We start from the raw sequence: 13,329 nt of genomic DNA on the forward strand, positions 1-13,329 counted from the left end.
TCAAAGCCTTTATGTTGTAGGGATGGAGATCTACTCAAGAGAACTGGATGCTGAGAAAATGGAAATGATGGTGATGGAGCATGTCAGGGCAGACACACTGGAGAGAGCCCAGACCGAGCTGGGCTCTGTGCTGCACACAGCACACGGACCCACTGATTCGCACCGCTGCACGCCACTGTGGCCCCCACTTTGTGGGTGAGAAACTGAGGCAGAGAAGCCAATGGAATTTACCCAAGATTCATCCCAGTGAGGGGCAGACCTGGGCCCCAAACCCATACCACACTGCCCACTGCACCTGGACAGGGGTTGCTTCTCCAGAGTTCTGGAGTCACCAGAGTAGCAAGTAGCACCAAGACACAGCCATGCACAGGGCCTTCGGTGAAAACAGATTACCCACAAGGACATTTGGGGACAGAATGACCTCATGCAGAAGAGTATCCCATTACCCATTCATTCAACAGCACTTTGTGGCCAGGACAGAAGCTGTGGCATGGAGAAGCAACACTGTTACCGACAGGGGTGGGGCAGACCAGAGGATGTTGGCAACAATGAGGAGTCCCAGGCCTGCCAGCTCAGGGTCATCCATGGCCTCCTGAGGGTTGTTCTGTTGCCATTTGTTTCTTTATGGCTATGCTGGGGATGGAACCCAGGGCCTCACGCATGTTGGGCAAGGGCTTTACCACTGAGCCACTTTATAAAACAGTGTCTCCAGAATGAGCAAGTCAGGGGTTCCCATCTCACACTGTGAGGTTTAAACCTGCTGCCAGGTCCCAGGAGGCCCAAGGTCTGGCAACTGCCCCAGCCCCGGACCATGAAGTCACCATGCTGTCTTGGGGATGCTGAGCCAGGGGCTTCCCTGCCTTGCCCTTTGTTCAGCCTGCAGGCTGCCAAGACAGGGTCCTCTCAGACTCCTGTTACCACTGATTTCAGGAAGGGCAGAGGGGGAAGGGGTGGAGAGAAAGAAAGGAAGAGAGGGAGGGAGGGAAAGAAGGAAGGTTAGAGAGAAGAGAAAGTGAGCCAGGAGTAGAAAGAGGGAGAGAAAAGAAGAGAAACGGAGATAGGAAAAGGAAAAGGAAAGAAACCGAGAGAAAAGGAGAGAAGAGGCAGGGAGGGAGGGAGTAGAAAAGAGAAAGACAGGAAGAAAGATGGAGGCAAACAGGGAGAAAAAGACAAAAGAGAAGGAAAGAGCAGAAAGGCAGTGGGGGAAGGAGACAGGACAGACAGGAGGAACAGAGAGGAAGGAAAGGCCAGGAAGATGCAAACCCTCCAGTCCTCAGCTGGACAGGGTCTCTGCTGCACAGCCGAGATCCACGCCCCCAGCACCCAGGCTGCACGGAGGAGCCTGCGTTTCTGTGCTCCTCTCTTGCCTCCAGGGCTGTTGGAACTGCCAGGAGCAGGCTGCCTGTCGGGGCAGGAGCAGTGTTGAAATCAGATGCAAGGTTTGGCTCCCAGTGAGGGGGAGGTGTTTTCTTCGGTGAAATTTTACATTTTAAGAACCTTGGTAAGGATGAGGAAATAACAACTGTGACAGCAGAGAGACAAGGGAGCTAGGTACCCCGCGTGCAGGATGTCACACTCAAAGGGTGCACTGAAGGCGGGAGAGATGGGGTTCAGAGCCATGCACTCTGGGCGCCATCCACCAACGATCAGATCAGACGCTGGTCACATCACAGAGCACTGGCGTGGACAGGACAAGCCAGTCACCCGACACTCACCCGGGGTGAGCCTGCGCTCTCACCCCATCCAGTATTCCCTCAGTCAGCACAGGTGCTAGCTATCCGCCAAGCACAATGTGGGTCCCCAAGGTGAATCCACAAGGCTCTTGCCTTGGAGCTCACAGTGTACGTGTACGGAGAGAGTCAGTTCTGTAACCCTGGGTGCAGACCCAGCCCAGGAGCAATGACAGAGATGTGAGGTGACAGCAAAGGAGACTTAGTGAGGCTCCAGAGCACGTGTTACAGGAGGAGGGGACCACAGGAAATAGGGTGAGAAGCAAGTGAGCCAGGACAGGTGTGAACAGCACGGCGTGGCCAAGACCTGGTGCTGCCGGGGTTGGCAGGCCAAGTCGGGAGAGGTGAACACTGAGGATGGGTAGTGGAGAGAAATCAGACCAAGAGACACTGTACTTGCCCGTGATCAGCTGGACTTGGTGTGTTCTGGCTACACACCACAGTCATCTGGGGAGCTTTTAAATGCACACACACACACACACACACACACACACACACACACAATCATTCTCCAGCATCCACTTGGATTAGTACCGGGACATCCACAGGCAGCAAAGTCCTTGGACACTCAAGTCCCATATGTAAAAGAGCATAGTATTCGCCCTTAACCTGGGAGCATCCTCCAAACAGTTTAAATCACCTGCAGATTACTTAGGACACCTGGTACAGCAAGTGCTGTGCACAGAGCTGTCGCCCTGTACTGCAGAGGGAATACAGACAAGGGGGAAGTCTACCTGTTCAGTACAGATGCAATTTCTTCTTCAAATCTTTGCAAGCTGTGGTTGGTCGAAGCCGTGGGTGTGGAACCCACAGTCACAGAGGGTGAACTCTGTACACACATCGTAAGCCTGGGCGTCACCCACTGGCACTTCCGTAAGATGATCTGAAGTGGAGCCTATGCATGGGTGATGCTTTTTAAAAAGCTTATATTCTGTAAAATTACATATTTATATATATTTAGTGCCTATCAAGTTTACAGCATATTGATTTCTCTGTGACACTGTCATAATGCCTGTAACACACTTTGATCAAATCCATCCTCCCTACCCCCCCGACCCCCTTCCCGCTCCATCCCCTTGCTGCACAGGTGCTCCGCAAGCCCCAGGTGATTCTGACACTCAGCAGGTTGACAGTGTCTGATGGCCTCTACTGTCCACAGCCCACCTGGCATCCTGGAGGAGAAAAGAGGACAGGCAAAGATGGGGACAGAAAGACCCATGAGGAGTTGTATTTGTTTCCCATGGCTGCCGCAGACTGAGTGGTTTAACAAGAAGTTTGTTTTTTTTTCCCCACGGTTCTGGAGGCTGAAAGTCCAAGACCACAGTGTTAGTAGGTTTGGTGTCTGCTGAGGGAGCACTCTGTGGCTTGCAGGTGGCTGCCTTTTCCTGTGGCCTCACGAGATCACCCCTCTGTGTTGTCTGTGTCCTAATCTCTTCTTTTACCAATCCTACTGGATTAGGGTCCCCCCCAGACAGGCTCACCTAACTTAATCACCTATCGAAACATCTCATCCTCCTCTTCCTCCTTCTTCCTCCTCCACTCTCCCTTTCCGGTTCTGGGGATGGAACCCGGGGCTTCACAGGTGCCAGACAAGCGCTCTACCACTGAGCAACACTCTCACCGAGGACCTCATCTCTAAGTAGGATCCCATCGAGACCTCAACACAGGGATTTTGAGGGGGCACAAGCCAGCCCATAAGGGGTGGCTAACACAGCAGCTCAGAGGAGAGGTGAAGGACAAAATTAATCTCTGGCAGCAGGGATGGGGGTGGGGAAGGGAGAGAAACTGGCACGCAAAGTTGCTGGGGTTGTTACCATGTAGGATGAGGGGGATCGGAGATCAGTTCCCAATGGTGACACTAGCGACCATGAGTGCAGGCAGTAGGAGGAATCGGAGGGTTCCCTTTGCACTGTGCATGACTGCAGGGGGGGACAGGTAAGAAAGATCTCAGCTGGTATGGCTACACCGTAATCCCAGCACTCGAGGAGGCTGAGGCAGGAGGAGCACAAGTTCAAGGCCACCTGGGGCAATTTAGTGACTTCGCAAGATCCTGTCTCAAAAATACAAAATAGAAATAGGTAGGGCTGTAACTCAGAGACAAAGGTTGGAGTGCCATGGTATTCCAAGGGCAGTCAAAGGCAGGGTGTGGATGACACCTGCGCCTCCCACGAGATAGGGGGAAGAGAAAGCTGGGACCCAATCCAGAGGGAAAACAGCTTCCAAGGAACGGGCAGAATGAGTGGAACTCATGTACAGTTTAAGCCACCAAATAAACAAACAGAAACACTAGCGACATTATATTTCATCTTTCTATTTCATCCAAAGCAGAGTCCCACTAAATCACAAAGAAGTGAGAGCATTAATAAAGAAGATGAATGATGTGAACCATAGTTACGTGAAAGAGAAAATGAAACAAGAATCAAGGAGGGAGTTATTGACAGATCCTTGGTTTGTTAATTAAAGGTCTGGCTTTCTCAGTCTCTTCATTTGCTACATTATGCTGGTGAATTAATAGACATCTCAACAAAAGGACATTTAAATCAATGTATGACACCTGCTTAAATTCTCAAGAAGCCATTAATTACACATTCTTAAGAAAATGAGCTATGACACAACTCTTCTAAGTGTATAATTCCTATCTGCGATTCTTAATCACACGACTTTTCAGCTGCAAGATGGATCTTTTCTGTTCGTCTCCTCTGGTTCTAACCAATTAAACATTTTCTTTCATAATCATAACATTTCATGCACCAAATCTTCAAAAGAAAAGGAGCTTGTTAGCAACATACCATTTCCTGCTGCTAATTTATGCTGAATTAGAATTCTTAAAAGAATAATATGTACATATAGGACATTATTAATACATTTGGGCTTCATGGAAAGACAAAAGCAATATTATTTTGTGGCTTGATTTTGGAAAAATATTCTTTCAGGGAGATTCTTTTTTAAAAAAAATAAAAGATCTTTATGACTAATAAATCAATTCCTGCCATGTTGAGGTCAGATTCTGCATAGTTTATATACAAATACTCAGTTCAAATAATGTTCAAATGATAAGGGTGTGTAGTTTATTTGGGAGGAATCATCATTTCTGAAAGGAATTAGAATGTCTCTACATAGACGGGCTTTGGTGTTTTATAGCTTCACTCACATTTAATGTCCACGGACAGCATGTATCTTTGAGTCATTTATTTCATAACCATACAGTAGCTGCCATCGATTTCTTTCACAGAAATCAGCTATCCCAAATATCGAAGTGCAAGTTTTTCACACTACGGGTTTGTGGCTCCAATCCAGGAGCTCAGCTGGTGACCAGTGGTCTGGTTTCCAGTTAGTCACTAAGCCCAAGATTCAACAGTCCTGCCCAGCCAGGCCTATGCCTCAGGCCTGCTCTCCAGCGGAAGGGGAAGTCAAGTTCACAGCACCAATCAAGGTCAAATCCTGCCACTCAGGTGTGTACTGGCCATGGTGGCACAAGCCCATGCACCCCATCTGCTTCCATATTACTACGGCAGAGTTGAGACCATACAGACAAAGCTGAAAATATTTACTGTCTGGTGCCATGTAGAAAAAGACGGCCAACTTTCAGAAGAGACTGCGCGCACTTTTCAACTCCACCACCTCACGAGCTACAATCACGAAGCCAACCACCCTGTGTCCTTTCCTGTGATGCTGACCTGCCTGCCTCATCCTGAAGCAGCTTTCTTTTTTAATTTTCACACTACCGTCTTTACTTAGATCCTTTAGTTCTCTGTCTTCAAAAGGAAGTCTAGAAACAAGTCATCAGTCTAATTTAACATGTTACTTTTTTTTTTCAGACATGAACCAGCAATCATTCTTTGCTCAATGAGTCAGTTTCAAGGGGCTGCAGTTAGTGGTGAGACACCATCACCATCATACGCTGTTGTCGGTCACCTGGGTGCCCTGGGCTAGCAAGGCTCGTATGATGCGGACAGGCTTTTCTCAAGTGCCTAGCCGGGTGCAGAGCTGCTTTCTGTGTACTGCAGCACTCACTCGCTCACTACATTTTGGGAGGAGCCCTTGGAGATCTGACTCAGTTGCAATGAAGCCCTCTTAACATCACCAAAGACAACTCATTGTCTCACATGGTCTTGGGACAAACCTGGTGTTTCTGGTGTACTTTTCTTTTTTTCAAAATCAAAACCTGTCCAAAGCCAAATGTCCCCTTGGCATTACCAGCCCTCCCACTCACAAAGAGCTCTGCACACACAGATTCGGCCCCATACATGCAGTCAGCCTGCAAAGAGTCAGGAAATTTGAATTGGCAAGTGCAAGGCGGCTCTCCTTTCCACTCAGTTATGCTTGCCTCTGGAGGCCAGGGACTCAGTCAGCCACAGGTGCGGGCTGTAAAACTGTTGCAGAGGCCCTGGAAGACAGGGCCGTGACCATTTCCAACATCTCCTTCGTACCTGATCTCCCTGCAGCGTGTGCTGGTCGAGGGGTGTCTTCGTGGCAATGCTGCTGTAGTAGGCATATGACAATTCCCAGTCCAGGGGGTAGCTGTCAATGCCCTGGTAGTGTTTGTACCCAAGGTTCATTGAAGATAGTCTCTCACTGCCCTGGCCTCCGACCAAACTGTACAACATGCCCTGTTGGGAAGAAATTGGCAAAGTGTTCACAAGAATGGAGGTTGGGTCATAATATCCTAACACTGAAAGGTCATACAGCCTATCCCTATGTATAATCCTAGCCATCTCAGAAATGTTAATTGGCTCCTGTTTAAAATAAAACTAGAAAAGCCAGCCCAAATTTCAAATGGCTTACAAATTCCAGGGTATCTGTCCTTCCTTATGTCTAATAACTTAAAATGTCCTGACCTGTGCCTTTTCTTGGTAGAAATGGGGACCTTCCCTGACTTCTCTCAGTACATTTTTGTGTATCTGCCAATTGTCCTAAAGACTCCAGTGCTGCATCAGCTATGTTAGTCCACGCCCGAACCTCACACTTTCAGAGAGTTAGTCTGGAAGGATTCTTAGAGACGGGTTGAATCAACAACCTTATTTCATGCTTGAGCAAACAGAGGCCAGAAAGATGCAGTCATTTGTCCACGGTCAACCAGCCATTTTGTGGCAGAAACAGGGCTAGAAGTTTCTGCACTATTACGCCTTAATGAGGACTGTTCAGAAATTGAGGAAAGCATTCCATGAGTCAGGAGCATCTACAAACCAGAAACATTACAAATGGATCACTGGAAAGGAACACGGTGCCACCTGGGTAGGTCTGAACAGTATGAGTTCCTCCAAAGCAGAGATAACAATCTTCTGTGCAAATCTGAAAACTGAAAGTGATCGGAGACCACTTGCTAGTCGTTCTTGTGATGGTTAATTTTGGGTCAACTTGAGTGCACATTTGGGTGCCCAGTTTAAGCATCATTACTTGGGGTGTCTGAAGGTTGTTGTTTCCAGATGAAATTAGCATTGGAACTGTTGGACTGAGTGAGGCAGATGGCCCTCCCCAGTATGCTAGGCAGCACCCTATTCCTTGAGATCCTAAACAGAACCAATGGCAGAGGAGGGAGGAATCTGTCCTTTTGCTTCTCACCTGCTGGCCTGAATGGGACATTGGTCTTTTCCTGCCCATGGACTACAATAAACACCATCAGCTCCCCTGGCCTCTGGCCCCCATGCCTGGTCTAGAAATAGACCCCTGGCTTTCCTGGCCTCCCACTTACAGAGAGATGATAAATCAGAGGACTTCTCAGCCTCCATAATTGCATGAGCCAATTCTTCATAATAAATCTCTTCCAAGATATATAATCCCATTGGTTCTGTCCAGAGAACCTTGACTAATGCACTTAGGAAATGTGACTCTACATGTTAGGCAAGTTGCATAATCAATTTAGATTCAAAACCAAAAAGGAAACTGTCTGCTATGGTGTTTATTTTGATGATGGAAGGCTGGATGTGACAATACTTTACTTAGAGGTCCAAATGGCTTCTCTTAGCTAAAGTAATAGGAGACAATGGTCTCACAGTCGGAGCAGTTACGCCAATCAGGGAGAAGGCCTCCATTCTCCAAGGGCTGACAGTGTGGGAAACCCGGCCCAAACTGTCCTGTACATGGTGTCCACAACATACCCCCGAGACTGTGCAGAAATGAATGAAGAATACGTTGAAAACCAGGTATCCTGTTTTTACACGGCCCCAGGATATTTATCTTGGATGTAAGGATTTTTAAAGGATCCCAAGGAGCTGCAACATGTCCATCCTAGCAGGGGCATAATTTGCAAATATAACGCAGGTGATTGATGCTCCCAGAACCCGAAATACTCCACCTGCAGCAGATCCCTAGGTACATTTAATCCAGTTTCATAGAAGACTGCGAGGTAGTAGGATGCTTTATGGTATCCACAGCAACTGGAATCCATCAGAAAGGGGATGACAGAGCTAATTTGGTGAAGACCATCAACTCTGGAGAGTCTCTTTACAGCCTTCTCAAATATTCTCCCACCGATTTCTAATACAGATTCATTCTGGCTCCTTGACACTGTAAATAACACAATCACAGCACACAAAATTAATTACCATGAGATCGACGCGGGTTTAGAAAGAAGAGGGGAAAGCCAATTAAATCACCTGAGTTATTGATATAGTTGGTCCTGCAGTACCTTCAAATATACCACCTTCCAGGGAGGTAAATTAAACCTTTTGGGGATGCCGTGGTGTCATTCTGTAAACAGCTTTTTCTTTGGCACTAAATGACAGTCTAGTGTCTTGGGCAAAGAAGATGTGCCTCCCACAGCAGAGAGTCCCCAAGAGAGTAATTTACTCAGTGTAATTCAGGACCACTGAAATTTCCAGAGAGACTTTTTCTCTCTAAGACTGAAAAAGGATGTGTTTTATCCCAGAAATTGTTCTTAGATGCTGTTCTAAAAAGTTAGGCAAAGAATCTTATTTTGAGATGCTTCCTCATCATCTTTTGCTTCTAGTTTTTCTTATAGGTCTCTAAATACAATAATAAAAAAGTCTACATTTATCCAGAGCCTACAACACGCCAAGTACTGGGTTAAGTGTCTTATTCAAATTATGTCATTTGATCTGAGAAGTCTTATGAGGTCAATAATGATATTAGTTGATTCATTTTTCGCAGAAGGGGACTGAGCCCTGAAGAAGCAAAATTCAAACCTTTGAACCTCACTTTGCAGGTCACCAAAGCCAGAGTTCGCATTCAGTTTGCTGTGTTTACACATGGAGACAGACTTGTCACACAGCTGCTTTAAGCCAGATGATGCTTCCTGCCATAACTCTACAAGCTCATCAACATCTAAGCCCAAATGGTCAAGTTTATCCATGGCCACACCACCCTGAACACTCCCAGTCTCGTCTGATCTCAGAAGCTAAGCAGGGTCGGGCCTGGTTAGTATTTGGATGGGAGAGCAAATGATCAAGTTTGATGGCCCTGTAATGTAACTGTTAAGAGTCTTCTAAAGTCTGTTTCATTATTCATCTCTCCTATTTACTAATTTAGCCAACAAATGTTTACTCTTTACAACATGCAAGGCCCTTTCCCAGGTGCCATGTTATAACAGATCATACAGGACTGAACAGATGTTATTTACATGTAATTGAGGACTTAAGTTGTATATAAATAATGTAAACTTGAATGTCAAGGTAAATGTCAGTTTAAGACTAAAATTTCACCTGCCTAAAAATTGTTACAGCCAACACATTCATTTTCTTCATTCTATCCAAAATAAAAATGTCATTAAAAACTACTTTCAGGAGGGAGCAAGAGACTTGCTCTAGTCAGCACCCCACCAAGGAGTAAGCAGAGAAGAATTGCCAAAATGGGAAGGTCTGGGATTAGGTTTGTCTAAGAGCAATTTCTTTGCAGAGGTTCCTGCTAAAAACAGAGGTCAAGATCAGAAAGATTCTGGGAGGAAATTGTGAAAGCTGAGAAACTGTTTGTGAGCTGGTGCTGGTCCCTAGGGGGACACAGGTTCCCTGCTGCCCCAGTGGGGGACGCTGTGCCTGCACTAGGGGGGTCCCTGGACTACGTGGCTCCTCCCCCACCAGCTGCTCCTGCTTTGGCTCCTTTGATCCTAAGCACCCAGCACAGTTGAGGGTGAAAAAATTAGCTTACTGAACAAATGGAGCAGCTCTTTTTTCCCCTCTGTTTTCTTTTTAGCTCCCTAAAGAATTAGCTGTTTGTTGTCAGGGAAATCAAACAATGCAGATATGTGTAAAATAAAAACAGAAGTCTCCATCTCCCCCAATCTCCGGTTAACAGTGAAGCTAGAGACTGTTAAAAGCTTGGAATAGAAGCTTGGAGACTTCTCCTTTGCATATACAATAATTCATATACACATCTATTTACATATATGCATAAACATTTTCTTTCCAAAAATGGTATATTATGCTACTACAAATTCTCTCAACTTGCTTTTTAAAATTATCTATTATGAGCAACTTTCTGTAGCTGCTGGAGCTCATTCTTTCTAATGTTTTAACAGTAAGTTGTTCCTTGCTATCCATGGGTGATTGCTTCCAGTCCCTCTCCAGATACCCCAAATCCTCGAAAGCCCAAGTCTCATATTTAAATGGGCATTGTATTTGCATATAAACTATGCACATCCATCGATGTACTTTAAATCACTGTATGATTATTATACTATCTAATACAATGTAACTGCTATGAAAATAGATGTTACACTGTAGTTTTAGGGACTAATGACAAGAAAAGTGTCTGTACTTGTTCATTACAGATGCAATGTTTTTGTAAGTATTTTCTTTCTTTTGGTGGTGCTACAGATTGAACCCAGGGCATTGTGTGTGCCAGGCGTGGGCTCTACCACTGAGTTACACCCCCAGTTAATTCTCCAAGTATTTCTGATCCATACTTGGTTGAAGCCACAGACACAGAACCCTGGAATATAGAGGACTGCATTTTATTGCGGCACCATTTCCCCAACTAGTTTTTAGACTCTTGAGTGGCTTTTGGGGATTTTGCTTTATTTAACCAAGAGCATGGCAGTGGATGTCCTGGACACCCCCTGTCCACCTGTCGGGATGCGTCTGAATGATGACATCTTTTTTCCACCAGAAGTCTGGGGATCTCCTTGTGGATTTTCCTTTGCACAGTTGAGAAGAGGATTCCATCTTGTTCAACCATTAGCCACAGTAAGAACCTTCTCCACTGGATTCGATAAGTACAGTAGCCTTCAGACAAGGCTGTGACATAACTTCTGCTGCTTCTTATTCATATATTTACTTTTAAATATGCACTCATTCCAGAAACCTTTCTGTGCATATTCCCAACACTGCACCACTAACATTTTGTTAACAATTCATCTCTCCCTCACTTGCTCCGCCAAATGCCTACCTAAGATGACAGGTTTTGTATGAGTATGCACCGACCAGAGCTTTGTGGACCCAGAGGAGAAAGAGATTCCAAACCAAATGAAAGTCCAAATGAAACACTTGCCCTGCTGACCCCTGGCACAAAGCCCTGGAACTCATTAGCAGGGCAGCCCAGGTCACTGGGACTGCGGGAGAATGAACAAAACCAGAGCCCTTCACCAAGCTTGAACCCTTGACACTGAAAACTTTGCAGATTGAAATACGGGTAGGAGCTAAGGACTTTCGTATTTCTTTTATATGTTACAATACTGAACTCCTCCACAGTATTACCAATCAGAATTTTCTCTGCAAAAATCTAAACAATTTTCTGTCCTAGTGAATTTAGTAAAAAATTAATTTTTAAGGTAAAATTGCTTATTTTGCCCATTTGTTAAAGTCTGAATTCCAACTGTTGCCTCAAATCAAAGCCACGATATCTGGCAATATTGCAAAACTGGTGATTTTGAAGTCAGTTTAATGAAACTGTTAATTTCACCCATCTGGTTTAGCATATGCATTTTTTTACTTGATCTGTAACTAAAAATATTCCTTGTTTAAGGAAATTAATGGTGTAGTGAAGAAACAAACAAAGAGAAGAGCCATTTCCCATTTTCTTTCTTTCTCTACCAAGAGCTAAGGAACAAAAGCCACAACCACCATGAATTAACCTCTGCTATTTTCCAAGTAGCACAGCATTGTTTATTTGCTCTTTTTTCTCTTCTATAATAATGACATAAGGTCACCATTTGTGTGCTCATCATTAGAAGAATCAAGAGCACCATGGGCGAAGGTAGCCCCTTGTGGAAGGTCCGAAGCAGGAGCCGGGGTGTGGTTGGGAATTCAGGTGAACGGTGCCTCACTCCTTGTGAAAGGGACAGAGACATCAACAGAAAGTCATTTTTAGTTTCCAGCTTCCGAAGGGTATAATGCATCCAAAGTAGAAGTTTGAAAGAGGGAAAAAAAAGTAAAAGGAGAAAATGCCACTTAACCATTAGAAGGAGTACACTTCACCAAGTTTACTGGTTTAAAAAACACAGCACATTCCTCATTTGCATTCTGCTCCTGGAAGCCCCAGGGACTCCCAAAGCTTACGGAGCTGGCTTATATATCTCTCTCAAAAGTAAATTATTTGCACCTTTTGGTACCGTGTAAATTTTCTGGCTTTATGTATGTCATTTTTCTCCCTTCTCTTTCTTCCTTCCTTCCCTCTTTCTCTCTTTACTTCTTTCCCTCCTTTCTCTCCCCACCCCTTGCAGGACTATTATTTTCTGGATGGGAAAATCGTAGCCCATTCTTTGTTTTCTTCATCATGCTTTTGAACATTTTCTAAAACACTAAAAAGTACGCTTTGAAGAAACAATAATAAAGATGATGATTCTTCAACAAACAACAGTGACAGATCAGTCTGAAAAGGAAACGGTATCCTGGTGTTATTCTGTAATACAACTGTACTTCTATGATGTCCTTGCTCTGCATTTTAGGGCTTCCAAATAAACGCTGCAATTGTGAGCAGAAATAAAATGGAAAACAAAGTTGAGTTTTGCTAGTGGCACCAGCAGGCCCTGGACGTGCTGTGTGAGAACGTCTCTTCCCCACACTCCGTGCTCCAGGAAGCAGTGCTGGGAGGTGAGCTGAGCCTCCAACCTGGCCTCCTCCCAGAGAATCATTTCCTGGCAGATCCTGGACTTCCTGTGGCCACAGGCACCAGTTCCTCAGGCTCAGCGGTGCCTGGTGCCGGAATAAGGGAGAGAGGAAGTGAACAGTTCCAGCTCAGGGTTGATGAGTGGATGTCCCAAGGGCGCTCTGGCCAGCTCACCCAGCTCACTTTCCTGCCCCCACCCCGCCCCCGGCTCCCTGTCACCTGCTCAGCACCCTGGAGCCTTTGTGTCCTTCTCTGCTCCCTGCCATCCCCAGCTCTCCAGCCTTCACCCTGCTCTGCCACTGCCATTCCTGCACCCTCCCTCCAGCCTGCTCCCATCACTGTCACCTCACTTTCCTGCAAGCCGGAACCCCATTCAAAGGGTTTTCGAGTTCAAACAGTTCAGTTTTGACATGGAAGGTGTGACAGAAGGGTAGAAGAATGAAATAGCCTGTACAACTCTTACATAATGAAAAATGTGCGCACTGAAACACTACTGGACTAGCATTAGAAAAAAACCCAAATGCTAATAGGCCAATTTCTATGCCCAGGAAAGAGTCATCTTCCTAGAAAATTAGAAGCTTCCCAGGAAACAACCCCA

General features: G+C 45.7%; 1 protein-coding gene across 1 annotated transcript in view; it reads right to left on the reverse strand.

Annotated features, from left to right (window-relative positions):
* Sel1l3 (SEL1L family member 3) overlaps positions 1-13,329 on the reverse strand; it is a 101,872-nt gene that overhangs the window by 39,020 nt on the left and 49,523 nt on the right. The window contains exons 10-11 of the mRNA XM_004847190.2: positions 8,026-8,237; positions 6,161-6,340 (exon numbers count right to left, since the gene is read on the reverse strand). Coding sequence (XP_004847247.1) covers positions 6,161-6,340; positions 8,026-8,237 — 392 coding nt within the window. The remainder of the gene's footprint in view (positions 1-6,160; positions 6,341-8,025; positions 8,238-13,329) is intronic.

This window comes from Heterocephalus glaber, unplaced genomic scaffold (genome assembly GCF_053883595.1).
Source record: "Heterocephalus glaber isolate CG9 unplaced genomic scaffold, H.glaber_assembly_v1.0 deba00001509, whole genome shotgun sequence".
Lineage (NCBI taxonomy): Eukaryota > Metazoa > Chordata > Mammalia > Rodentia > Bathyergidae > Heterocephalus > Heterocephalus glaber.